Genomic DNA, 24,476 nt, shown 5'->3' with positions numbered 1-24,476 from the left:
TTGCTAAAAACCCACAATCAGCTCCACAAGCTCTTAGTTCTCGTTGAAGTAATCATTGTTGTAGGAGCCAAAAAAGGTGGTGGTGACGTTGAAACATGACTCGCTCGGAGCTTTCACCCTGGCAACACTGGCGGGATGGTCCAACCAACCACCTACGGCCTGCATGCATGGGGACGGGACTCGAGATACCAGCCTCTCTATTAGCAACCCTTCTTTTCCCCTTGCACGCCCGTCCCTTCTAGCAATTTGGCAAGTTCACCCAAGATGCAACCTCCGTCTGTATGGGTAGCAAACTAATTCTCTTCGCCTCAGCCCAACCCACCAACTACTACTCGAGGCAAACAACGTCGTTGTTTTACACGCCGCCGCCATCATCCCAGCAACATTCCACAGCTCTACCCGGCCTCTGGCTCTTCACTCGTCGTTCCAACCTCCCAACCCTCGCCTTGGTCCGTCGCTCGGTCAGCTAGGTCGAGAATGCGGCCTTTGCTCGCCATCTCTCCTCTGCGACTAGTGCTGCTCTCTCTCGCCGCCACAAGAATCGCCGCCGCCGCGAGCGCAGAGCTGCTCAATGCAGACGTCAGTCCAGAGGCCGCTGGGTCGCCGGACTCCGAGCAACTCGATGCACCGATAATCCTCTCACCATTCCTCCCTGGCATCGCCATCAACATGCCCGAGAGGCAAGCTGTGCTGCCCGCCGACGAAGGCTACCGTCGCAAAGACTACGCGCTGCCCAACAACGTCAACGGGAGCAACGCCTCTGCTGCAACACCACTGCCCTCGGCGCCCGCAACCACGCCCGCCCCCACCGACGCGCCTCGCATCTACACCCCCGGCCTCCTCCAGAAGCGCGCTGGCACCACGTGTCCGACCTCGTACAGCGCGTGCGCTGCGCTGGGCGCGCCGGGCCTCTGCTGCCGCCGCAACACCAATTGCGCCCTCGACCAGGCCGGCCACGTCGCGTGCTGTCCCGTCAACGCTGCGTGCACCGGCACTATTCGCGGGTCGACCGTTGCCGGCGGATACAGCGTGAGCACCACCACTTTGGGCGTCTCGGCGACATCAAGTCTCGTCCAGGTGACAACCACGGATAGTACGGGCGGCTTCGTGGCCGTGGGGACGACATTTGTAGCGACGCCGAATGCAGCGGGCAGGGTCGCCGTGCCGTGGCTTTTGGGGTGGTTCTGAGGAGGTCGCGTGCGTGGCCGGTCTGTGTGCATAGAGACGAGTGATGCGTGATGAAAGTAATGGGTACCTACAGCAGGACGACGATCTACGAAGGCATGGAAGCGGTCGGCTAGACTTGGACATACAATTCGACCCGGAAAACTGGACGACGGACGACGAGGTAACGGATTGGCTTTGGGGGACTTGGGGATTTGTACATATTTCTTAATGGCACTTTGCCAGGGTTAGTGCCGACAAAATGCAAAACTTTGGCGCCAATCCATCAGGTTCGAAAACTGATATCTGACCTGTACTCTTATTCGCCTTGCGTCCGAGTGGAGAAAGTTTCCTATGCATGACATCTACCATGACTTCGAAATCAGCTCAAGCTCCACCCCATATGACTTAACGGCATCACGCACCCACCCTATGAACAGCATCTCTTGAAGCCTCCCAAATTCTTTTTACGTCTTACCAAATCCCCAACCACATCTTCGGCTTCCTCCTGGGCTGCGCTTCCTGCTCTTCACCCGCGGCGGCACGCTCCGCCTGCTTCTCCGCCTCCTTCATCTCTCTCCTCAGCGCATCTCTCTTGTCCCTCTCCTCATTCCTCTGCTTCCGGCCCTCAGCATCGCGCCTGGCATACTCCTCCTCGCCCAGCGTCCACCTGTCGAGGTGGTTGCCGGGGTGCGCGATGCCAAACTGGTCGCGGAACTCGATGCGCTTGTCAATGTCCTCCTGCTTCTTGCGGCGCTTCTCGAGGGCGATTTCCGTCCCGTCCGCCAGGTGCAGCCGGTAGACAGTCCAGAACTGGCGGATCGCTTGGATCGGGTGCGTGAGCAGCTCGCCCTTTTCCGGCAGCTCGTCGCGCCGCTTCGTCGTGACGAGGAACTCCTTCAGCCACATCCAGTACATGCAGGATAGCAGGACGAACTGTGGAGGGCCGTATTAGTGAGGTGTTTGGAGCGGGACATGCCTCCCCTTTGGTGGAGCAGGGGCTGTTCGTACCAACGCGATGAAGCTGTGGAAGCGCACAGACTTGACCAGATAGTACGCCCACGTCCCCTTGGGCGGCTCCATGTTGGGGTACTTCTTGGTCTTCTGGGCCTCGAGCTCCTCCGGCGTCAACGACGGGCCATATTGATACGTGGGGCGCTTGCGCGTGGGCAGCTTGGCTCCGTGCGATGGCGGTCTGAACTTGTCCGGCTTCTCGAGGATTCGGGGCTTGTTTTCGGACGGCGTTTTCGACGATGCGTAGCGGATTGCGGCGGCGTGGAGCGCGGAGGGTGTTTGGAGGAGAGGGCGGGCGGAGAGTTGGCGGGATGCGTTTAGACGCAGGAGGGCCCGCGGGATGGAGGTGGATGCTGCCATTGTGGAGTGGTCGGTTCGACCAATGGGGCTGGCAGCTTGTTGCGAGAATGCTTTGGTAGAGTGGTGGAGTGGTGGTTTGATAATTTCGTGCGGGGATGGTCGCTCTGGATGCACGTACCGTGCTTGCGCTTGGAGTGCTTCCAGCTCGCCGTAGGGGTGTCGATTATCCTCGGAGCCCGAACATATTCATTGACGACAAACAATGCTCATCGCAGCATCAATCCTCCCCATCGGCCATCACGAAGCAAGAAATCTTGCTTCGTGCGGGTACCATTCCGGATAATGCTTCGACAAGCATACTCCCAGATTTTACAAGCCCAGAAGCCAAACTCTGTTCCAAAGTGGATTCGCATCTCCGATGTCAGTCTTGTCCATCGTTCCTCCCTAGGACTATCCACAATTCGCAAATGAGAGAGGATTCCTCGGTACTATATACTTCACCATCTACCGGTGGTGCTCCAACGGCAGGGCTGCCGGGCACGCGTGCTCAAACGCCATCCTTTCCCCAGCGACCCCCTGAATTTCGCCAATGTCAAAAATATCCAGATTCCTAGGCCATGATGCGGGATACAGAGAAGTCGTCGATTGTAAGGGCGGGGGATGAAACTGAGAAGCTGTTTTCGAAGGTTTGCTGTGTTCAGAGCGGAGAATCGATCGGGGTGACGAGCGTGCACGCAGGCGATGGCACGCTTGAAGCTAGAAACAATGGTAGGTAAGCCGCCATGGTGCTGCGCTTACCCGATCGAAGATGCTATCGATGTGCCAATGGGATGATGGCATGCTCGCTGCTTGACGTCAAGAGCGTCTTCCGATGAGGGAGCTTGGTCATTCAAGAGGGTGACGAAAGTCGAGGCACCTCGAAAGCAAGCAGAGGTTCCTGCGCAAAGAGCGGCTGTCAGCGGAGCTGTTCTACTTTCCAGTCGAAAGAGCTGATGCATGCCCGAAACGAGGATGTGGTTGAGGTCTTCGCCTCGCCACGCGAGGCAGGTGAGTTGCAAGCACAGTGGGTGACGAAAGAAGTTGCCAATTCCGAGACTTTCTGTTGCTGAGTAGAGACATGGAGTGATCAAGCTCCTGATGCCTTGAAGATGGAGAGAATTTTCTCTCCTGATGGATGGCTACAGGGAGCATTCAAGCGTTCATGCACTCCTCATGAGGTATCTTTCCGACCATCAATTCGTCTTTGATGGCATCGAGGCCAAAACAAGCACGACTGACATTGGAGATTCCTGAACTCGTTGACGCCACTGGCCGACGCCTATCGAATGTTGCAGGCTGGTGGACCCTGACCAAAAGGTCTGGCAGTCGCCATCGCCATGACGCTTCCCTCCAAGCTGCGACAGGATCCAAAAAAGAAGGCTTCCATCGCCAGGAATCGAACTCTGGGTCTCTGAACTCTCTCTGCGCAGCTTGATTGGGTATTGCAATTGAGTGTTGATTTGATTGGTGCAAACTTGCTTGAGTTGATTGTTGATTGGTTGAAATTGGTTGAATTGAAGCTGCCAGAGAGAGTCCAGTATGCTACCACTGCACCACGATGGATTTTCAGATGCAAGAGGCATGGCTATTGAAGTATTTGAGCTGATCGTTGTGCAAGGAGGGTTTCCAGTCCTTTAGTGCAGGCCGCACAATGAAGGACTCGGGAGAGGACGATGACAGGCACCAAGACTCTCCATACGACGTAGGCACAGGGAGCCTTCGTACACGTAGGATTAAGACAGAAACTTTTCGCGCTGAGGTTTGTAAGAAGACTGGAATCCACTGCAATACAGAGGCTGACTTGAGACTTTCATATAGGCAGACATAACATGCAGCACTTGATCAATTATCGTCATGCATGGAACACATCCATCAGGCCCAGGATTTGGTCTTCAGCTTTCTTGTATTATACCTTCAGACCTTCGATTTTCTCATTGAACAGCTTTCCTGGTAAATGTCCCCGGCCGCATGCTTGTTCGAGCCATTCATTCAACGCGCCATCCCCCACAATCCTTCCATCACTCTCAAGCCATCCTCACGGTGCTCCAGTAGCAGCCTTTTTCTCGAACAACTCCCAAGTACGAAAAGGGGAGCAGAAGACTGTCGGAGCGTGCGCAAAATCTTCGTAAATGCACTTGACTTTCCGGAACGGAGTCAGGGACGGTATCGTTATCTTCGAGGTTCAGGCGTTGTTATCAGTTGTCCTCAGTGCGGTCGTTGAAACGCCGGACCTCGTTGGTCAACTGACTGCTGTCCTGTCCGGCGGCGACGCTGGGCGCTACTGCGCTCGAGCTCTTCGTTCAGCTGCAGATTGGTGCGATTCAAGTCTTTGTCGAGTATGTGTTGGATTTCTCTTTCCAATGACTGGCGATAGAGCTCACGCAGACGAATGACCTCTGCTCGATCTGCGGCGGAAAGCTCCCGCAAACGAATGACCTCTGCTCGATCTGCGGCGGAAGACGGGCGATGTTGCTCCCGCAAACGATCGAGTTTAGCCAGAGACTTGCGACCTTCCTCCCGCAACCGAGCATTCTCCTCTCGAGCTGCAGTGACATTCTCCCTCAGCAGCTCGATTTCAGTAAGGAGCTCGTCCTTATCAATTTTGGTGTCTGGTACTGGTGGGTCATCGACGAAGTGCGTGTCTTCATCCCCGTTGTCCATGTACTGATGTTGCTCCTGTACCGAATAGTTCCCATGACAACCAGAGTCGTAGGGTTCATCGGCCTGTACCCTTCGTCCGTAGATTATCGAGCGACATGTATTTTGCCTGTAGAAATCCTCCGACTGGAAGGCGCAAGGTTTTCCGACATGATCACTTCCGTTGCACCACTGGCATTTTTTGCGGCAAGCCATCCAATGCCCGTGCATCGTGAGCCCACAACGAAGACAGACGTTGAACCAGTTGCTGTGCGAAAGTTCGGTGAGCTTACGTCGTTCTGCGGAAGTTCTTGAGTTGGAGATTGCTTACTTGCTCCTGAAATTCTGGACAGTATGGCTGGCATTTGTGCCAGGGCCAGCAGTCCGGGTGAGAGCTGGCCATTCCTCCTCGCTGAGTCGGCATTCAGCCGTCTGTGGCCTGTGAGGTCTTGCAACAGGCATGATCGTGAAAAGCGTGGGGTTGAGGGATGCTGCTTTTGCACCGAGTGGCGAGGGTGGTGGTGTTGAGTGGAAGATTGGAGAGAGAGGAGAGATAAATAGAGGTGTGTGGGCTGTTGACGCGTGCGACTTCCTCCTCGCGCCTTCCTCTCCACGCGAGCCTACCTCTGTTAGTCTCTCACATGGCGCACCTTCCTCCATGGGCTGTTGGGTGCCTACATCTTCCGCTGCGGCCTTCCCTCTTGCTCACGCGTCCAGACTCTGCCCCACTTCATCCAAGTGCCCCACCATCGATCTTCTTTGCTTTCGTCAAATGAGCACATCCACCTAGCACCCTTCCAACATTGCATGCGCGATGGGAGCAGATTTCATTGGTGGCATCCAAGCATCCTGCACTGGTAGCCGGGAGAAGGACCATTTCACGGAAAGTCACTGCGTAGCCAAAGTTTACACAGCCTGCCGTGAGCAGCCATATCTCTCGCACTTTAAAAGAAGGTGACTGATGATATTCTCAAGATACCTTGGTAGCCTATACATTCGCTGCAGCGGTCCAGAGTATGGCCTCTGGGCCAACCTCATTTGCCCCTGATTTTCCCACAAGACCTCACGATCGCCAAGGCGACGCATGCTCCGACGCTCACCAGTTTTGGGACTCACAAGAACACGAGCGGAAAGACATGGGGGGTTTGGATTGAAACAAATTGTATAGAGAGAGCGTGGATTGAGTATTGACCGCACATTTTCAGTCCCAAACGTCCCTTGTTCTCCCCCAAAAATTGTAGTTACTCTGGCGGCAAAACCAGAGCCTCCGGCTCACCATTGACATTGCGAAGTATGATACAGACTTTGTCGTTCCTTTTGCAGTCTCTGCATTGAGTTTGGCGAAGCTCATCGGCTTCCCAGCCATTGTAAGCTGTTGCTGTTTTGCCGAAAACGTAGGTTTGTAAACATTGTTGGCTTTGGGTGCTTATCCAAGACCGGTACCGTCTTTTTTCGCTGGTCTTTTTTCCGGCCTTGAAGACAGTGTTCAATTGAGCGGCAGCCTTGTTGAGGAGGGTTTGATTGTGTTGGCCGAACTCGTCTTCTTCCAGAATCTCGGTTCCATTTTTGAGCGACAGGCGGAGTGATGTGTTCTTGATTCTTTTTCTTTGGGGGTTTGCTGTTTGGTTGGTTGATGCGCGATCGCTTGAGGTTGGAGTGAAAAGATTGGATGCTTCGGATTCAGTCCTGGCTCTCTTGCCCAAGATTTGTTGTATCAGAGAAGTTGCGTGCCCGTTTGTTGCGGGACTTTGATTTCTCGGTGAAGAAAAGCTGTCAAGTTGCTGATCTTGGGTTGGAGTGTTTGCTGCCGTGGGCTTGGGTACATTGAAAGGATTGCTGTTAGATGAGGCTGGACTGTGTTGTGGCTGTGCTGGAGTTGTTGCATTGAGAGTGTAGTCCTTGGGGAGATTGTTGTAGACGGAGGCCATTGGGGCATCTTGTCTGTTGCGTTGTGGTCTTCGCACCATGGATTCAGGAGACTTGAAAGAAGCTGTCCTGTTTCCTTGGGAACCTTGGTCTTGAGATGACCATGCGGATCCGTCGGGGATTCCTGGTCTTGTTTGATGTTGATATTGTTGCTCGGAAAATGGGTGCATTGGCCACCGAGTCTCCTCCCTTGGTGATGATTGCACCCTGTGTGCCCGGGGTTGGTCTTGTAGAGGACCAGCTGACTCATCTTGAGCAGCGTTGGCGTGAGAGTCCAAATGACCGTTGGTGCGCTCGGAGTTGTCGTCATTTGACTGCTTATGTGTGACCAAAACGTTGCCAACCAAATGCTTCGTTCTTTGTACGAATGAGTCAATACTTGATTTTCTGTCCCTGTCGGCTTTGGTGAAGAGGTCGCCGATTATTTGGTTGAGAGCACTCGCAAGGGCATCTGTCCACGATTCCGAGTCGTTTCCTGCTTCTGTGACAAGTTCTTGAATCGAGTTGATAGCAGAGTTGATTTCAGTTGTCACGTCTTTGGTTGCATTTGCTGATTGTGCTTGCATCGAGTTCAAAGCGGAGTTGATTTGGGCTGTCATGTCCTCGACCGTCCTTGTGGATTGTGCTTGGACTGAGTTCATGGCGGATTTGATTTGAGTCGTCACATCTTCGAGCGTTTTTGCCGATTGTAATTGATTTTCCAGTCCTCGAATTCGGTCGCCGTACGTGGCCTCCATTTCAATACGGATGCGAGTCCGCATTGCATCCTCAAGAAACCAAGCAATTGTGTCACGGGCGATTTTCGTATCCTCGCGAAGCTTTTCATTGTATTGATCTTCAAGTCGCTTCTTGTGTTGAGCATATTCAGTTGCGAAGTCTGCCTTCTCTTTGTCAAGTGCCGCACGCTCTTCCCTGAGCTTCTGTGCCTCTTTCTCATTCTCCTGGCTCTTGGTGTTGAGTGTTTGATTCTTTTGCTCGAGCTCCTTGTTTTTGTGTTCCCAGAGATCTTGTTGTGACTTTTGTAATCGAGCATTTTGTTGAACGAGAATGGACTGCTCTTCCGTGAAGTTGTCTTTCACGGATTTGAGGCTTTTGTCGTGACGAGTCTTGAGCTTTTCTTCGATTGTTGTTTGGAGGGCTTGCATTTCGTCATGACCAAGAAAATCTGAGTAATAGGGTGAGCCTTTTGCACGTTAGATCTGAGCAAAGAATCACACGTACGCTTGAGGCCCTCAACGCGTTGCATCGCGGCGGTGAAGTCGTTGTGCATTCGGTTTGCTCCAGTTGCTGCAATGGGTTGTTGCGCGACGGCATTGGGGTCTTGGTTGTCTTGATTGGATTGCTGTGAAGTTGGGATTTGCTGATTGAGGAGACTTTGAGGTTGTTTGCTGCTGCTTCTGGACGCTTGTGGTGCCATTGTTGGAGGAATCGCTTGAGGGAGATTGGATGCGGAGATTGAATTGAGAGATTTTGAAGGTGTTGGGTTCAAGGAGTTTGAGAGATCCCTTGGAGCCATGGTGAATCGACTTCAAAGGTGAGGATGGTGAGGGTGATGTTGTTTGCGGGTTGAGCGAAAAGACGACGTTAGGCAGCTGGCATCCGGGGCAAGTGCGCCCCAATGGGGGAGCCACCACCCACCAAAGTCTCTCACATTTGTCGCACGCCCATGCCCAACGACAGAGCACCACACCCACATGCTCAATGGCGAACAATCTCAAGTCCCCGCGGGTGCTGGAGCACCTACGCCGACAACAGAGACACCAGTCGCATGGCATCAAATGCAATCAATCCAGCAATTTCAACTCTTCAAAGCAACACCAATGTCCAAATGTCCACCAATTTCCGCAGGGCAAATCGCTCAAGCAATTCGGAAAACCCCATCAATGGCTACAAATCCAGCAACTTTGGCCCTCAACACCGAGTCCAGAGTGGGGGCTCTTTGAGCGAGTGAGCATTTCAATCTCATTTGCCAGATTCAAACTTCGAAACAACTCGAGGCTGCCGAAGCAGCCCAATCTCATTGAAGTGGAATATACACAAATGAAGCTATTAGGTAGATGCGTGTGCGAGCTGTCTAGCTGGCCGGCAGCCAGGCAGCGGCATACGGCTTAAAGTTTGTACAAGAGGGAACCACAGCGTGCTGAGACAAATCGCCAACTTTTGGTCGTGCATCAGTAGTGACGTTGAAAAACAGCCAAAGCCCTAAAACACGAAGCTGCACCCCCTCGTAGAAAGTAATGCTCCGCCATGTAAATTACGTCCTCAGCTTTTCCGCGCTATTAACAGAGTTATGGGCCTGGGTATGCCGGATCGAGAGCCTCATCACAGCCGTCCTGGGTACAACAGCTCCTCGCGGCCCCCGGCTTTCCTGCCAATGCGGCCGCCCCAAGGGTCCAAATCTTCTCCTCCACCGGAAGCTCCGCCGGAGGAACCAGGCGGCTTGTCGATCGACGGCATCGTCCTGGTATCCGCAGCCGTCGCCCCTACAGTCGCGCGCTGCGTCTTTCGTCGCTCTCTCGATCTGGATTCTTTGCGGTCTCTCGACTTGGATTGTGGGCGCGACTTGGACTGTTCCCGTGATTTGGACTGCTCCCTGGATTTGGTCGACTGCTCGCCGCGGGATTTGGTCGTATCGCGCGACTTGGATCGTGCTGCGGCTGTCTGCGATGATTGCTCCTGAGGACCTTCGGCACGCGACTGGATCGTCGACATAGACTCCTCTCTCCGCCGTCTCTGCGACTCTTGTCGTCGTCGGTTCTGTGCCTGCCATCGCTGCTGCATGCCTGCTGCCACCTCTGCGACGCCAGAATCGTTGCCGCGCATGTTTGTCCTGGAGTTGAGCGACTGATTGGATGGGACCTGTTGGATCACTGGCGGCATCGATGCATTGAGAGGAGGTGGTGCCGGCTGCTGGTCTGCAGGCACGGGAGGAGGGGGAACAGGGGGCGGCGGCGCGGGTGGCGGCAAAATATCTTCGAGACTCGTCTTCTTCGGTACCGTTGAAGTGCCGCCCTTCTGGTTCCGCTCGGCTGCCGTGACCATGGTTCCCGTCGTCGTGGTAGTGCCCGTAGTTGTCGTTCCCGACGTTGCCAGCTCTGACAGCTCATTGCCGTTAGTCTCTACTGGCCGCTGTAGCACCTCCATGTAGCTCTTGTCCCAATTCGCGGATGGCACTTCTGAGTCGACCCGCCGCCGCACTCCGGTGCCAGTTGCCCGTGCTTTGCGTCTCCGCCAGCAAAGCCAGAGCAGCAGTAAGACTGCAATGACTCCGGCGGCCGCGCCAACAGCGACGCCAATCTTGGCCGGACTCTTGGACAGCGGTGACGAGGATGGTGAAGCTGAGGGATTGCCGTCGCCGCCTGATGGCGCATGGATGGTAATGATGTCCGGGTCAGGTAAGGGGCTAGGGAACTTTGCTTGCGCCAGTGAAAAGTTGCGCCGTTCCGCGTCGACAATCAGGTACGCTTCTTGCAGGAGGGTGCGGCCGAGCGTGTATTGCGAGTCGTTCGCGGCACGGCGGATGGGAAAGTAGTTCGTCGGATTTTGATAGTATGGCCACGATGCCTGCAAGTCGAAAGCGGCATAAGGGAGCTGGATGCTGGTTGAAGTGGATGTGCCATCCTCATTACTGGCTCCGGATGGGTCGGCCAGAGTGAATGTTATGGTTGGGTTGAGCGTTTTGAGCTTTGTGCGTATCGTGTCATTTATCGTGTAAAGCCCAGTCGTTGCGTCATAAGTGAGACCAAAGGCAGATTCGAATTTTGAGCATATGTCGGTAGGGAGCCAAAGCTGTGGTACTGTGCTGTCAATGATGGAGACGTGAGACTTGGTAGTCAAAGTCTCGGAACTGCCTGAGAGCGTGGAAGATGTTGAAATCGACTCAACCGAGACGCTTAAGCTTTTGCTGTAGTCATTATCATCCGAGGTGGAGGTAAAGGTGAAATTGAATTTGGTGGGCTCGAGGCGCGTTTGGTCGTAACCGCCCAGTATCAAACTTCCAGGGACTTTCTTCTCTTCTGCCAAAATCATGAGCTGAAGCTGAGAGAAGTTGTCACTTTGCACTTACGATAAGCGGCTCCAGCGGTATAGCCGTATGACCAACTCGGGATGATGTTCTTGTCCTTGAAGTTCTCAAACAAGCTCGACACCTCATGCCCCACGGTGGAAAACTTGGAAGATGTCCTGCTTAGGCCGAGCATTCCCAGAAAGTAGTCCTTGTCCTTCAACCCCGCTACTACTTGTCGATCCAGGCTGATTGTGTCTGTCTCCTGGCTTGCTCCGAGATACACCGTATCGTATCCATATTGCCCCTGACCGCCATAGCCCAAGTTCGTCTCAAGGTCAAGGTCCTGCTCTCCAATGGCTTGCCATGTCGAGCTTTGGTTGCTTTGAAATCCGACGCTCGATGCAGTTCTGAAGTGCTCGGCGCCGCGTAGAGATGCGCAGTTGCTTACGTCGTCGGCCTTTGTACAACCATCGGCGTGCGGTACCCATGTTTGGAACCCTTTGGTCGAGACGAGCACTCGAAAATCCTCTGGAGGTGTTCCCACGCCTATTCGAAAGGTGGACCACGAGCCGTCGTTGCCGTCCCATTCGTTGGTTGGGGGGACGACATAAGGCATCGGGGCCTTAGCCGTCGCGCCACTACGGGGCTTCAGAACCATTGTCGAGCCAGATCAGTCCGATTGAGCGTTCAAGGACTGCAATCCACAGGTTGAGGCGCGGGTAACGACATGCCGTTGTAGTGGAGAAGTCCTATTGAGGTCGCGTGTGGAGCTCGTGACGTCGAAACAAAGCTCGCGAGCAGGGGACACGGCTTAATTGTAATAGTGTCGACATCGATGAGTCTCTACCAGGACCATGGCCTCCGATCCAGATGAGAAGCGGCACGGGTTCAGCTCAGGTCAAGGCGGCTCAGCGGTTCAGCTCCCCCGTTGAGCTCTTCCCTTCCCTGTTTGCTGCGCCACCCCTGTCAAAATATCCTTGCAGTCTCTTGGTTCCTGAGGGGAGTTCTCCTTGCCCAGAGAAAACAACACGACTTGTGCTGCCGAACCGTTAGTTCACGAGGGCCACTCCTGACTCCTCATACCTCGGTTCCAGAGGTCGTCCAGACTTTGTGCACAATTCTTTTTCTCCACTCAACCAACCGCGAACGGCTGGCAACAAAAGGGAATTAGCCATGCTTTGAAGTTGCCCGATTGAGACATGCGGGAGGTTAGGCCGCAATGAATCGCTTAACTGTTGTTCTTGGCTTTGACTGACGCAGGTTGCTTCCAGCAAATTTGGAATCAGCTCGAGGGCCGTTGTTTTTTTGCCGTGAGGTTCTGGGGAGTGATGCAGTCGGCAGTCATCAGTCGCCAGAAATTTCCGGGTTTTTGGAAGAGTTTGCCACCTTGGCTTGGAGTACGGAGAAAGGGCCTCGTGAAGCGGTTGCTTCCATGCTCTTGTGTCCGCTAGGAAGCACCTTGCTCACGACGACTAGAGACTGGGCGATCACGCCTCATGTGCCAGGTGACAGTTCAGAGTCTTGGTTCTCTTTGAAGGCATTGTAAGCTTGTGGTTGACAATCATACTCACTGGGCATTGGGCTATGCGACAACAGTCGGCACGACGCGACAAGATACCCACGATGGTTAGACACTATCCTCACTAGTTTCAGCGCTTTTCTTTATGCAGATGGTCCGAAAGTAGGTTGCGAAGATCTCCCAGAATAAGCATCTTTAGTCCCTTGGCAGAGGTCCTTCACAGATGTGATTGCTTCTGGCGGATCATGGTTCCTGGTCTAGTGCAAGTTTCGACAAGGATCTGCCAGATGCTGGACTGCTGTAGCCCGGTGCTTTGCTCATTTCTGCCAGGTGCTTAACCATGGATTGTTATTTTGCCGTGGGAACAGTGTGGATGCTGATAACAACGGGATGACAAACGAACAGGAGAGCAGGATCATAAGGGACTCGTAGATGACAAACAGTTTTGAGTTTGAAGAAAAGAGGCAACTTGGACGACGTGCGAATCATATTCTTTCTTTCCACAGGCTTCCGTGTAGCTTTGACATGGAAGAGCTCCTGGACTAGGGTCATCAGCGGAATGTTTTTGCGTGATGTGCATCCCCATGAAAAGATTTCAAGGTCCCTGGAGGATGGAAATGACTTCATCACAACCCAAAGTCAGCCGAAGTCTAGAACCCGGTCAGCAATCGAGACCAGCTCTGGGCACATGAGCCAAGGTTGACAGATTCCGGGTTTGTTTTGTTGCGATTCAGAGATCAAAAGAGGTGCGAGGAACAGTAGAGTGCCTCCAGCGCCAGCGACCTGCCACGGTCGCTGCGGAAGCAATAGCTGTAGACATTGAGTGCATAAGTCTCGCCTTGAGATCTGGATGTGACGACGTACATCGAGGCATGGACGAGGAAGCGATTGATGTTGAGTTGTTGGGAGGGACGGCGAGGCGGAGGTGAGCTCCGCGCAACGTCTGTGCGGCTGCGGTGGGCTCGAGCGTAGGTCGCTTAGGTATCCGGCTCGCTGCGGTCCGCCCGGCGTGTCGCGTCGCTCGCCGACCGACACCATCCTCTTGGAAACACTGCCGGAAGCCTCGGTCTTTCCTCAACCACCAACGACATCTCAAGATTGATACATGTTGCCCTCCTTTTATCGACTTATCAGCCAGTAAATTGAGACTGATCACCGGGCCGCGTTTGTTGCACATCCTACAAGCCTGTCGCCAGATTGTTGAGTGTTGCATCACGTCGCCATCATGACCAGGCCGATGACTGCCGTTGCATGTAAAAGTCCTCAAGGCGAAGACCCGAGGTGATCGAGCTCTGCATTCACGATGATTGACTCTTTGGAAGTTCCTGAACGGAAGGGGCGACGACTTCTACAACTGAAAGTGACTACTTCCACTACTGAAAGTGACTACTTCTACTACTGAAAGTGACTGATGACAGCTACCTGGTCCTTCCTTCCCTTGGTTTTCTGAAAGTCTTGACTGAAGGGGTTTGTCAAAGCAAGAGCGTTCCTGGAACCCTCGCGCCATCCACCTGGTACTCATCCAGTCTTTCCGCCAGTCGAAAGTACAACTATCAAGACAACCACGGTTTTGCTACAAGCGTATGATCACTCCCGAGATTCCCCAACAACCGCTGGGACGACTTTTTCTATAAAGAGTGCAAAATATTCCCGACCCAGAGACTTCACACAGAATGTGAGTCGGACCCGCAGGACGACGCGTCTTACGGAGACAGCCAAGATGCCCGCGCTACGGAATCCCCCCATGAAAGTCAGGAAGACCTACTCTGATGCAGAGAGTCGCAAGAGGGTCTCCACTCCAGGGACTTCCTCTCAAGCACCTCCAGCACCTCCAGCGACTCCCTCCCAAATCGAGTTGAAAACGGCAAGTTGTCCAAGTACCCGTTCTGAATCCCAACTCTCCATCCCAATCTCTGCTGACTGGCTTGGACAGAACATCGAGAGGACTGAATTTACTAAGCTACACCCACTGGTCGCCATTGAAGCCGAGGTCATGAAAAAATTCAACAGCGACTTGGTCTCGGCCTTTATGCGAGCCGGTAAGTTGACTCCATCAGAACAAGAAGCTCTTGTGCGAAGACTGACCAATGCTTCGAGTCGACCGTTACGTTGACAACCATCTTTATCAACAACTCTGCGATGTTTCTGGAGCACCGCATTATTTGAGGTACGTCTCCCATCTTATGGCCTATTCTTGAAGGATCAAAGCTTCTGACCCCGACTTTCTATATCAGCCTCGCAGACTTCAACTTTTTCAAGCAGCGCGTCTCCAATGATCCCAGACCTGTCAGCTGGAACAAAGCTTTCCTGGTTCTCTGGGAACTAAGAAAATGGTGAGAACTCTAGACCTCGAGTGCTACCCAATTTGTCAGCTGAAGAGATGTAGTGCCAGAGACAGGCAGGGTCCCTTTGCACCCCGCGAGGTTCGATCAATCCAGGGAAACCCGCCGGTCACGCAGACAAATGACACCGAAGCGCTCAAGAATTAGCAGCGTGTTGGTCTGCAGCCGCTGCCAAGCTGTTGGCTCTCTGGGGACCAACTCTGCCGCTATACAACGATCCGCCTGAGGTGATTGGGCCCCAGTACCTGGAGAACGCAAGTGAGGAAAGTGCGCTTCCTTGGCTCAAATCTTTTCACTGCAATCCCCAGCCAGTCCCCTTCGATTGGGTCTCGGGTGGTCACGGTAGAAAGTAGCCTGTTCTTCAGTCTGTTGAGTCACAGGGTCCGCAGCCGATTACTCTACAGTCATTCGAGTCGAATCCGGATCGCCCCCAGGAGGACTTCCTGATCACAATTGAGCAGATGGTGGATGAGGATGTCATTCCGGATTTTCAGGGCCTTGATCGCCTTCTGGAGGGAATGTAACGCTCGTCTTCAGGTGAAGCACCGCGTGTTGGGCAACGAACGGCGTTGTTGGGGAATACTTTGATGACTCTTTTGGGGAACCAGTATGTAAGCAATGGAAACCTTTCGTTTTGCGCCAAGGCCCCGTCTTATCTCGTACTACACCTCCGAAGCCGATCTCCTATTTCCCCGCCAATTTCCAGATTCGCGATAGCGACACAGCTGCATCCCACTCTTGTTTCTGGACCGCACCCTTGAAAGTCGTTCGCTCGCCGTGACCTACATTCACTACCCGCCAACAATTGGACAACTTCCAAACCTTGCAACCATGTTGATACATTGGGCCACGATGCGCCCGCAAATGTCAGCATTCGTCGTAGCCTTGCTTGCAACTACCGCCGTTTCGGCAGACCCAATCGTTACCGTCAAGAATGGAAGCTACTCCGGATTGCATCTCCCACAGTTTAGTCAAGATGTGTTTCTTGGCATGCCCTACGCTCAGGATACAGGAGGCCAAAATCGCTTCAGAATCCCTCAGTCGCTGACGGAAAGCTGGAACGGAACACGCGCGGCCAAAAACTACAGCGATGCCTGTCCAGACGCAAACCCGGACTCTGATGCCATCTACGGCATGAGCGAGAATTGTCTGTCCATCAATGTTGTCAGACCAGCTGGAATCAATACGACTGCGAAGCTTCCCATCATGCTTTGGATTCACGGCGGAAGGTAAGAATCACCCATGAGACAAGAGAACTAGCTGACATTGTTTAGCTACCAAGTGGGAAGTAGTGGTCTTTCGAACTACAATCTCACGTATATCGTGGAGAAATCTGTGGAGATCGGAAAACCAATCATTGGCGCGAGTATCAACTACCGAAAAAGTTCGTGGGGAAACATGTACTCCATTGAGTTGCAGGTAAGCACGCCACAAATTGTTTTTGGCTTAAGCCTAATGCTTTTCAGGGAACTGGCAATACAAATCTTGCGCTTAGAGACATGCGAAAGGGTCTCGCTTGGATCCAGGAGAATATCGAGGCTTTTGGAGGCAATCCAAAGTCCGTGACTATATGGGGCGAATCAAGTGGTTCTTTTGCTGTGGTAAGTAAGCCAACAGTCCGGTGTCGAGAGATACCTCGATCCCGCCCTTTGTTTAAGACCTTTTCCAACCCCAATATGCTGACTTGATCAGGGCCAACTGGTTCTGACTTACGGTGGTCGGACGGATGGCCTCTTTCATCGTTCGATTCAGGAGAGTGGCAGCGCTGCAACTGCATGGTACAACGGTACAGATTGGTACCAACCCATCTTCGACAGCATTGTCGACAGTGTCAACTGCAGCTCTGCGCCAGACAAGCTGGAGTGCCTGAGGACCGTTCCCTACTCGGAACTCTACCCGTTTATGAATTCCTCCACGCACCCTGGTCCAGGATTCTATCCAACCGTGGACGGCGACATCATCCCAAACTATCCGACCGAGTTGCTTCGGGCCGGCCGCTTTGCCCACATCCCGCACCTGTACGGCACCAACTCCGACGAAGGCACCGACAACGCGCCAGTCGGGATCATCAACACAGACGAAGATCTTCGCAATTACCTTCTGAATGCCATGGGTTTCGACTACCCCGCGTCCACCGTCGACCGGATCATGGAGCTCTATCCAGACGACCCCGCTCAGGGTATACCACTCAACACCGGCAATGAACGCTTCGCCGAGTACGGCTGGCAATTCAAACGCGCGGCCGCGATCATGGGCGACATCTTTTATCACGCGCCAAGACTAGATGACGCGCGACACTATGCTGATCACGCTGCCACATTTGTCTACCGATTCAACACGCGGCCCTTTGAAAATGGAACGAATGCAACCTGGACAGACTACGTGGGAGAGCTGGCGCCCGCGTACAAGGGCGTCGAGCACTTCAGCGAGGTGGCGTTTGTTTTCAATAATCCAAGCACCGTGGGGCCGTGGGAGGGGTACGAAAGGCTGAGTGGAGTGATGAGCAGCCTCTGGATTCGATTTGCCCACGACGGAAACCCCAACGGAGAGGGGCTACCCTACTGGCCCAAGTACAACTCTGGCGGAAATGGAACCGGGCTGAACTTGGTCCTGCAGACTGACCAACAAGGCGGGTGTTATGTCGAGAAAGACGACTATAGGTTGGCCGGTAGGGAGTACTTGACCCGGTGGGCGCGTCGAAGACACGTCTGATAAGTAGAGAGGCGTGCTGCAGAGCGACGACGGAGGGTGACCTGGATGGGACCAGCGTGAGGCGTGAGGGGTTCACATAAGAAATGACCAATCCAAGACCAAGCGCGATCATGGTACCGTCTCCTGCCTCTCTTGTGGCCAGCTGCAATGATCCTGGGGGCCATCTCGGATATCATTTCCTGTTTGGATGCGTGCCGGTCCTCTACTTTTTCTTCGACAAGATACCGGGTTTCAACAAGGCATGATCGCGAAGCTTCTGGCGATTACTTGGGCTCTACGGAACAGTGCCGCCCTTGCTTACGGAGTACCTGTCTCGCAAAAAGTGCCGGTCTGCTTCTGACAGCTGCAGGGGCTCACGCGCTCGGTAGCTGAAGTGGGCACAACACCCGGCATTCGTCTGCCAAGATCATTTGGAAACTCACCCGGAGACCCGTCAAGCACTGCAAACTTGTTGGCGACTCTACCGGTCAGCGAATGAAAAAGCCGGACATGCAAGTGGTGTTACGTCTGGTCGATGCCCTTTATGCGACCGAGATTGCGCAATGCTTTGGCCGCGCTCCCCGAGACAACACTCACCAGTACACGACATCATCCTATCACTTTTTTTCTTTCATTTTTTTTCTTCCACGCAGTCCGAGACCGCAATCAAACAGCCGGTCAAGGAAAACAATTTCTTCAACGGAGTCGGTCAGCGAATTGAGGTCTACTTGCCAGATCAAGGCATCCCGCCGCGTAACCCCCAACCTGTACAGCACAATGTGATTGGCTCCAAGGGCTAGACCGAGGAACAGCCACGGCTCTCTTCAAAAGACAGTCAGACCTCTATCGGACCCTCTCACACTACTTCCCCTCACAGTCTTCAGCCTTTTGAAAGATCTGATCAACCTTTATCCTTGGCCTTCTCCACTCGCTGGTCATGTCACCTAGTACGGCGGTCGCCTGTTGGTCAGCATTATCAACCGCTTTCCTGCGCCACTACCGGTAGACGCACTTATCCGTAGCTGTTGGACGCTGCACACGGCAGCCCATGCCTCCAGTTGGTCCATTTGGCCGCGCCGTTGAAGTTGTTCCCTGCCCGCATCGCCACGAGGTAGGTACGTCGGTCGGCTGCAGTAGACCTCCAGGCCCAGACCAAGAGGACCGCAGGGCTTGGTTGGGAAGCCCATCAAAGCGCCAGCCACCACGCATGCGCGGACCGCTCGCCAACGCCCGTCTGGCACAGCTGCAGCCAGCGTCATACGTCAAATCAAAAGATGCCCGCTGCGCTGCGAGAGCAATCATTTTCCCCAAGTGCCACGACTCCTCCGTGGCGGCTCTCAAATTTCACATTTTCGATCCATGGACCAACGGCGAGACCCGATGGGCAGGACCAAAGCACACCTGCCCTGTTTGGCCGCTAGATGATGGATCCATGAGGCGCTCGACTGCAGCGTGATTGGAGCATGCTTCCTCCCGGACACCCCGTTTACGCTTGGACTGGCCTGACTCGCGACGCCCACAGGGCAGCGCCGCCGGTCCGACATGATAGATGCTCCCGGCTGAGACATGTTTATCACGGCATGTAGTTATAGTATATAAAGGTAGGGCCAAGCTGTATACTACTTCCACCAAGGCACAACAAGCTTTAGAGTTTTCCATATCCTCGGTTCTCAAGAACAAAGAACTCCACAACTTTATCTTACCTCTTTCACATTCTCCCACCATTCTACCTCTTCCTCCAACTATCCCAAGCAAAATGCTCAACATCCTTTCCGTCTCCATGGCCGCTCTGGCCCTCTCTGCTCCCGCTGTTGCACTTCCAACCGCACTGGAGCCCAGAGCCGCTTCCGGTTGCACCGTCAACCTCGCCAGCACGATGACTACTCCTGCAGCTCCAGGCGAGATCATCACGATCAGTGAGTACTCCCATTGGATCTGGATTCCATTTGAGCATGTCTAACAAATCACAACAGAGACCATGATCAAATGGAGCAACACCACGGACAGCAGCAGTTTTGACTCGTCTTACTGCGACTGGTCAAACACTGTCTCGGCTCCCTACTCGGTACTCTTCAAGGCCGACACCATCCCCGGCTACACGACCCTCGACGAGCTCTCTGCTGTCCTCACCCCGTGGGTTGGCTCATGGCTGATTTCCGACAAGGCCGGAGCGCCCAACTCGGGCGTGACTGGTGACTACAACATCACCGGCGTCACATGCGCTTGAGCAAGCACTGGATTCCCCGAGAACCCAAAAACAAAAGAGGAGGAAGAAGAAAAGGGAGGATTCGTGGTGCCGATTTTGTCTTCTTCTTTCAACCCCTGTCTGCCTACCTTGTCATTGCATTTGCATTTACGCTTGTTTGATTTTGCTTTTTACGACCTCATGTCCGTCCGCATCACGCATCATCTTTCTCCCATCTTCTGCTTGCAAAGCTGGCTGGTCTTTCTGCGCACCGCTTCGTTTCATTCGCTGTAAATACCCACTTTGTCGCTTGGTTATTATACCACTTGCTGCGTAAATATGCCAGCCTTTCTTCATTGCATGCTCAAATCTTTCAATACCAGCTAAGTCTATTTATCTCCTGCGACATTTACGTCGGCTTCCTGCTTCGCGAAAATTTGACACGAAGTGCCTCGAACCGAATCGAATCGAAACTCGCACGCGTTTCTACTTCTAACCTCCGCAAGAGAACCAGCCAGCCTTGCGACCCACCCAGCATTTGCGCATGCGAGGTGCCCAAAGCAGCCAGCCAGCAGTCCAGCCCTTCGGCGACGTCGACCCCTTGATCTCCCCGTCCGTCGCATCACATCGCGCGGCGGCGTCACCGTGCCAGCGCCACCCATCACCGTGCGGCCGGCATGCCGCAGGGCACGTCTCAAAAGAGGGCAAAGAACGGGTCTCGTCTCGGCTCTTGCGCCCACCCCGGGAGCAACCGCCAAGCGAGAGCGATCAAACGCAATGGGGGCCTTTGCAAATCGGGCAGGGACGACGCCGGCCAGGCCTGCTATTGCACGCGCGTTCCGATGTCATTACGCGTCGGGCATTTTTTGAGGTGCGGAAGGCTCCGCAATTTGTGATGATTGTTTGCTGAGAAATTGTGTTGTCAGCAGGGTTGGTTGAGCGACTGCGATGGATGCTCTAATGAGTTGAACATAGGCAATAAGGAAGTTGATATCTCAGTATTCCAATCCACACACCACAGCTGATGCGTCGCGAGAGAATTAATCCCACCGAGACGTTGTTTTCTGATTATTTCTCTTGCAGAATTTGAGTAGGCATCTTTATCCCCACTGCACTCTCCTGGCAGCCCATAGCGAAGCAACCAACATTGCCAACATTGCCATCACCCATTCTCCCTCCTTCGGCCCCGTGGTCATCAATCAGCGGGCCAACGACCTCCCGGAAGTCGGACCTCGGGGGCCTACCTCCATCCATCCAACGGCCGCATCAACGGCCACGCAAGCCTAATCATCAACCAGCCGTTCGCGTGGGTAGGCGATGGTCGCCGTACAAGCAGTCAGGAGCCTTGTCGTATATTTTCCTTCTAGAATGCGACTGTCGTTCTGCGCTTGTGCCTTGGATGTGTAAGGCGTGCGATGGGCCGGCAGTGGTCTGGAACGGTGGGCTGGCTGAGTACGTGGCTGTGCGATGGCATGTGCGCTCTGGTGGTTGTGGGGAAGGATTTGGTGGGTGCGAATGGGGAGGATACATATTTAAGAGGGGTAGCGCGGGGGATGCGGGGTTACACTTGCCCCAGACTGAAGGGGCAGCGAGGGGTAGCTAAGGGGTTGGAACGGCGCCAGGGGGTAAGTTTTCCTTTGCTCTTGTGTGCTTGCCATCTGCTCCCTATCTTTTCAAGACTTTATCATTGCTTGCAACTTGCTGACTGGGCCGTAAAAAAGTTAGAATGAGAAACGAAAGCATTACCTTGCAATCTGCCTACTCCAGGAAAGCACACCCCAAAGCTTGCGACGGCTCCTTTGATCGCCTGAAAGCCCCAGTCGATATTTCTCTCAAGACAAAATCGCTTTTGGCAATGTATCACACGACTTTGTTGGGGACGCTTGAGCTTGCGGTCAAAAAAAGGCTTTCGAGCCGTCTCCGTCCGTCTGGATAGGCGCCAACTTTAAATGCCGCGCAGAAAAACTGACTCGCTATCTCTTCATCTCAACATTTGTTGATGGCCTCAGGGTGCCTTGGACGATCCCCATCTCGGATTGCATCTCGGATTGATGCGGAGGAACGATGCCTTGCACGGCTACGTCATTTTCTTCGCCGTTTCGCGGCCGGTGCCGGCGCAAAAATGGGGGACGCTCAGGCACCTCCATGTCGGCTGAATCGCAACCAGAAGATGCGGTGGTTGGAGATGAAGGCACCAAGGAAGACGGTTTGTGTTTGCAAGGTCATGGACAGTCTTCTGCGAGCCAACTTGGAAAGATGAGATGGTGGGGTGAGAGGGTCCAGCGGGGCGGCCCAGAGGCTTGACAAAGCTTGTGCAAGCTTGTTCCCTTGTCTTCTCAGGAACCCAACCACTCGACTCGCTCCATCCGCACCACATGCCGCCATCACCGGAAAATCGGCTGCCTCGATCTACTTCACGACTCCATCCCGCTCCCTCTTTCGACCCACGTGCCAAGCGCTGCCATTAGCTCTCCAAGCTCCTCCACTCCTCGCTGCACCTCGACTCGTACCTGTACCATGTTGGACGTGCTTTTCGACCGCATATATATGCGGTGCAATCGCTACGCGAACGATGGATTTCCTCTCCCAAGGCCTCATCTCCGACGACACCTTCGGCGTTAATATTTACAAGCGCTGTCTGCGAGAAAATGCTCACCAAGGGCGCCCTCTTCGCCGCCGCGGCCGGCCTCTACGCCGACGCTGCCAACGCCGCGACGTCTTCCTCCACCGAGGTGCCCCAATATCTCCAGACCAGCCCGGAGCTCTTCGCAGGTTGAATATCCGGTGCCTCCAGCAATCGAACCATCAATTGATCCATCTGACGCAGGCCCAACCAAGACTGGAGACGCACCGTTCCTCGCGCAAACCAACCCAGCTCCATTCACGGGCGTCTCGTACATCCCCGTCCAGCCAATCGAGACGCAGGTCCCCATTGTCGGCAACAAGGAAAATGCAAACATCTTCCAGCTCATGGGCCAGCTGAGCCACTACTTCCCCAACCCGGACGGCTTCGGAGTGGACGAGTATGCGCTGCCTCCCGGAACCAACATCAGCCAATTGCACATGCTGCATAGGCATGGCAGCAGGTACCCGGAGAGCTACTCGCCGACGCTGGGCGAGAAGATTGTAAACAAGACCGGCACCTTCAACGCCACGGGCGACTTGGCCTTCCTCAATGACTACGAGTACAAGCTGGGATACGAGATGCTCGTGCCGCTCGGGCATCAAGAGTGCGTTCAACTGCCCCCTTGTCCATGGAAAACACGAGGTTGACAGCTATCAGGTTGTTTGATTCCGGTGTGCTCCACTACTACCAATACGGCCACTTGTACCCGAACAACGGGTCCAAGATTGTCGTCCGCTCGACGACTGAGGACCGCATGACGCAGTCGGCCGAGTACTTCCTTGCGGGATTCTTCGGACTTGGTTGGACGCAGAATGCTACGCTGGAGCTGATCATCGAGGAAGACGGCTACAACAACAGCTTGGCCGGTTACGATAACTGCCCCAACTCGAACCTGGAGGTCAGCTACGGCGGCACTAACGGTAGGCAATCCCGAACCCCTCTCCGTCTGATCACCTCCTGACTATGATGTAGCCACCGAGCAATGGGCGAGCATCTACCTCGCCAACGCGACGGAGCGCTTCCGCTCGCAAATCTCGGGCTGGGACTGGACCGTCGACGACACGTACGACGCGCAGACGCTCTGCGCCTACGAGACGGTTGGGCTGGGCTTCTCGCAATTCTGCGGCCTCTTCACGTACGAGGAGTGGGTCGGCTACGAGTACAGCATCGACATCAACTTTGCGGGCAACAACGCGTTCCAGTCGCCCACGGGCCGCGCCGTCGGCATCCCGTGGGTCGTCGAGCTGCTGGCGCGCCTGCAACACCACCTCATCGACACGCCGACGGCCCAGGTCAACGTCACGCTGGACAACAACACGGCGACCTTCCCGCTCGACCAGGCGCTCAACCTCGACTTTAGCCACGACACGGACATCATGAGTTTCCTGACGGCGTTTGGCTTCAAGCAGTTTGCCCCCTTCATGCCGGCTACGCACTACACCGCCAACCGCTCCCTCATCGTCAGCCACCTCGAGCCGTTTGCTGCGCGTCTCGACATTGAAATCATCGACGCGCCGCACCCCGTCTTGCCCAAGCGCCCCAGTCCCGGCTCTCCTGCGTCGAGCTTCTACAACACCACCGGCGGCCCAACCAAGTATATCCACTTCAACGTCAATCAGCGCACGCTGCCGCTGCACCGCAGCTTCCCCGAGTGCGAGTACCGCGATGACGGCTGGTGCGAGCTTGGCACGTGGTTTGAGACGCAGGCGACCAAGTTGGAGGAGGCGCAGTATGAGTGGAGTTGCTTTGGCGACTACCCTGCCACTCCTTACGGCGTCGTCTGGAATGGTGTGCCCGTCAGCAACAGCACCAAGGCATAAGTGGACCACTTTCACCGCTCGTAGACTGTACGAATAGACACTAGACGAAGGCATGAAAATTGCGATGTTTGAATTTGCTCATGCTTCTTTTTACCGTTGCTAATTCCGCCCTTTGCTTTTGAGCTCCGCGCGCTGCTCAGCCGTGAGTATAGGGAGTGGCCTTAAGTCATCTTGTTTTATTTGCATGATTTAAGTTGCATCGGATGA

At 54.2% G+C, this 24,476-nt stretch overlaps 8 protein-coding genes across 8 annotated transcripts; 4 read left to right on the top strand and 4 right to left on the bottom strand.

The window, feature by feature from the left end:
* The first annotated feature begins 20 nt into the window (after positions 1-20).
* Positions 21-1,432, top strand: BKA78DRAFT_312602 (uncharacterized protein). Its single transcript, XM_066888317.1, has one exon. The coding sequence runs from the start codon at positions 478-480 to the stop codon at positions 1,186-1,188; it is 711 nt and encodes a 236-aa protein (XP_066745853.1). The 5' UTR covers positions 21-477; the 3' UTR covers positions 1,189-1,432.
* On the bottom strand, positions 1,433-2,609 carry BKA78DRAFT_312599 (uncharacterized protein). The gene is made up of 2 exons (XM_066888316.1): positions 2,176-2,609; positions 1,433-2,100 (listed from the first exon to the last, which is right to left on the bottom strand). Exons 1-2 carry the CDS (start codon positions 2,536-2,538, stop codon positions 1,639-1,641), a joined length of 825 nt encoding a protein of 274 aa, XP_066745852.1. The 5' UTR covers positions 2,539-2,609; the 3' UTR covers positions 1,433-1,638.
* Positions 2,610-4,514: 1,905 nt separating this feature from the next.
* BKA78DRAFT_343156 (uncharacterized protein) lies at positions 4,515-5,385 on the bottom strand (the record flags this gene model as incomplete). The annotated part of the gene is made up of 1 exon (XM_066890413.1): positions 4,515-5,385. The coding sequence occupies one exon, from the start codon at positions 5,383-5,385 to the stop codon at positions 4,723-4,725; it is 663 nt and encodes a 220-aa protein (XP_066745851.1). The 3' UTR covers positions 4,515-4,722.
* Positions 5,386-6,395: 1,010 nt separating this feature from the next.
* BKA78DRAFT_295002 (uncharacterized protein) lies at positions 6,396-8,596 on the bottom strand (the record flags this gene model as incomplete). The annotated part of the gene is made up of 2 exons (XM_066886423.1): positions 6,396-8,263; positions 8,302-8,596. 2 exons carry the CDS (start codon positions 8,594-8,596, stop codon positions 6,396-6,398), a joined length of 2,163 nt encoding a protein of 720 aa, XP_066745850.1.
* A 452-nt stretch (positions 8,597-9,048) lies between these two features.
* Positions 9,049-11,833, bottom strand: BKA78DRAFT_266235 (aspartic peptidase domain-containing protein). The gene is made up of 2 exons (XM_066885466.1): positions 11,147-11,833; positions 9,049-11,096 (listed from the first exon to the last, which is right to left on the bottom strand). The coding sequence occupies exons 1-2, from the start codon at positions 11,742-11,744 to the stop codon at positions 9,403-9,405; spliced, it is 2,292 nt and encodes a 763-aa protein (XP_066745849.1). The 5' UTR covers positions 11,745-11,833; the 3' UTR covers positions 9,049-9,402.
* A 3,978-nt stretch (positions 11,834-15,811) lies between these two features.
* BKA78DRAFT_250112 (Alpha/Beta hydrolase protein) lies at positions 15,812-17,659 on the top strand (the record flags this gene model as incomplete). Its single annotated transcript, XM_066884535.1, has 4 exons — positions 15,812-16,176; positions 16,222-16,366; positions 16,414-16,548; positions 16,640-17,659. The coding sequence occupies 4 exons, from the start codon at positions 15,812-15,814 to the stop codon at positions 17,657-17,659; spliced, it is 1,665 nt and encodes a 554-aa protein (XP_066745848.1).
* Positions 17,660-19,042: 1,383 nt separating this feature from the next.
* BKA78DRAFT_124490 (uncharacterized protein) lies at positions 19,043-20,116 on the top strand. Its single transcript, XM_066882492.1, has 2 exons — positions 19,043-19,554; positions 19,612-20,116. Exons 1-2 carry the CDS (start codon positions 19,188-19,190, stop codon positions 19,863-19,865), a joined length of 621 nt encoding a protein of 206 aa, XP_066745847.1. The 5' UTR covers positions 19,043-19,187; the 3' UTR covers positions 19,866-20,116.
* Positions 20,117-22,471: 2,355 nt separating this feature from the next.
* On the top strand, positions 22,472-24,269 carry BKA78DRAFT_294997 (histidine phosphatase superfamily; the record flags this gene model as incomplete). The annotated part of the gene is made up of 4 exons (XM_066886422.1): positions 22,472-22,595; positions 22,618-23,053; positions 23,107-23,369; positions 23,422-24,269. 4 exons carry the CDS (start codon positions 22,472-22,474, stop codon positions 24,267-24,269), a joined length of 1,671 nt encoding a protein of 556 aa, XP_066745846.1.
* Between the last annotated feature and the right edge of the window lie 207 nt (positions 24,270-24,476).

The sequence above is a fragment of the Phyllosticta capitalensis genome, assembly GCF_038381095.1.
Source record: "Phyllosticta capitalensis strain CBS 128856 chromosome Unknown BKA78scaffold_4, whole genome shotgun sequence".
In the NCBI taxonomy this organism is placed as follows: Eukaryota; Fungi; Ascomycota; class Dothideomycetes; order Botryosphaeriales; family Phyllostictaceae; genus Phyllosticta; species Phyllosticta capitalensis.
This window is presented reverse-complemented; position numbering and strand designations above follow the sequence as displayed.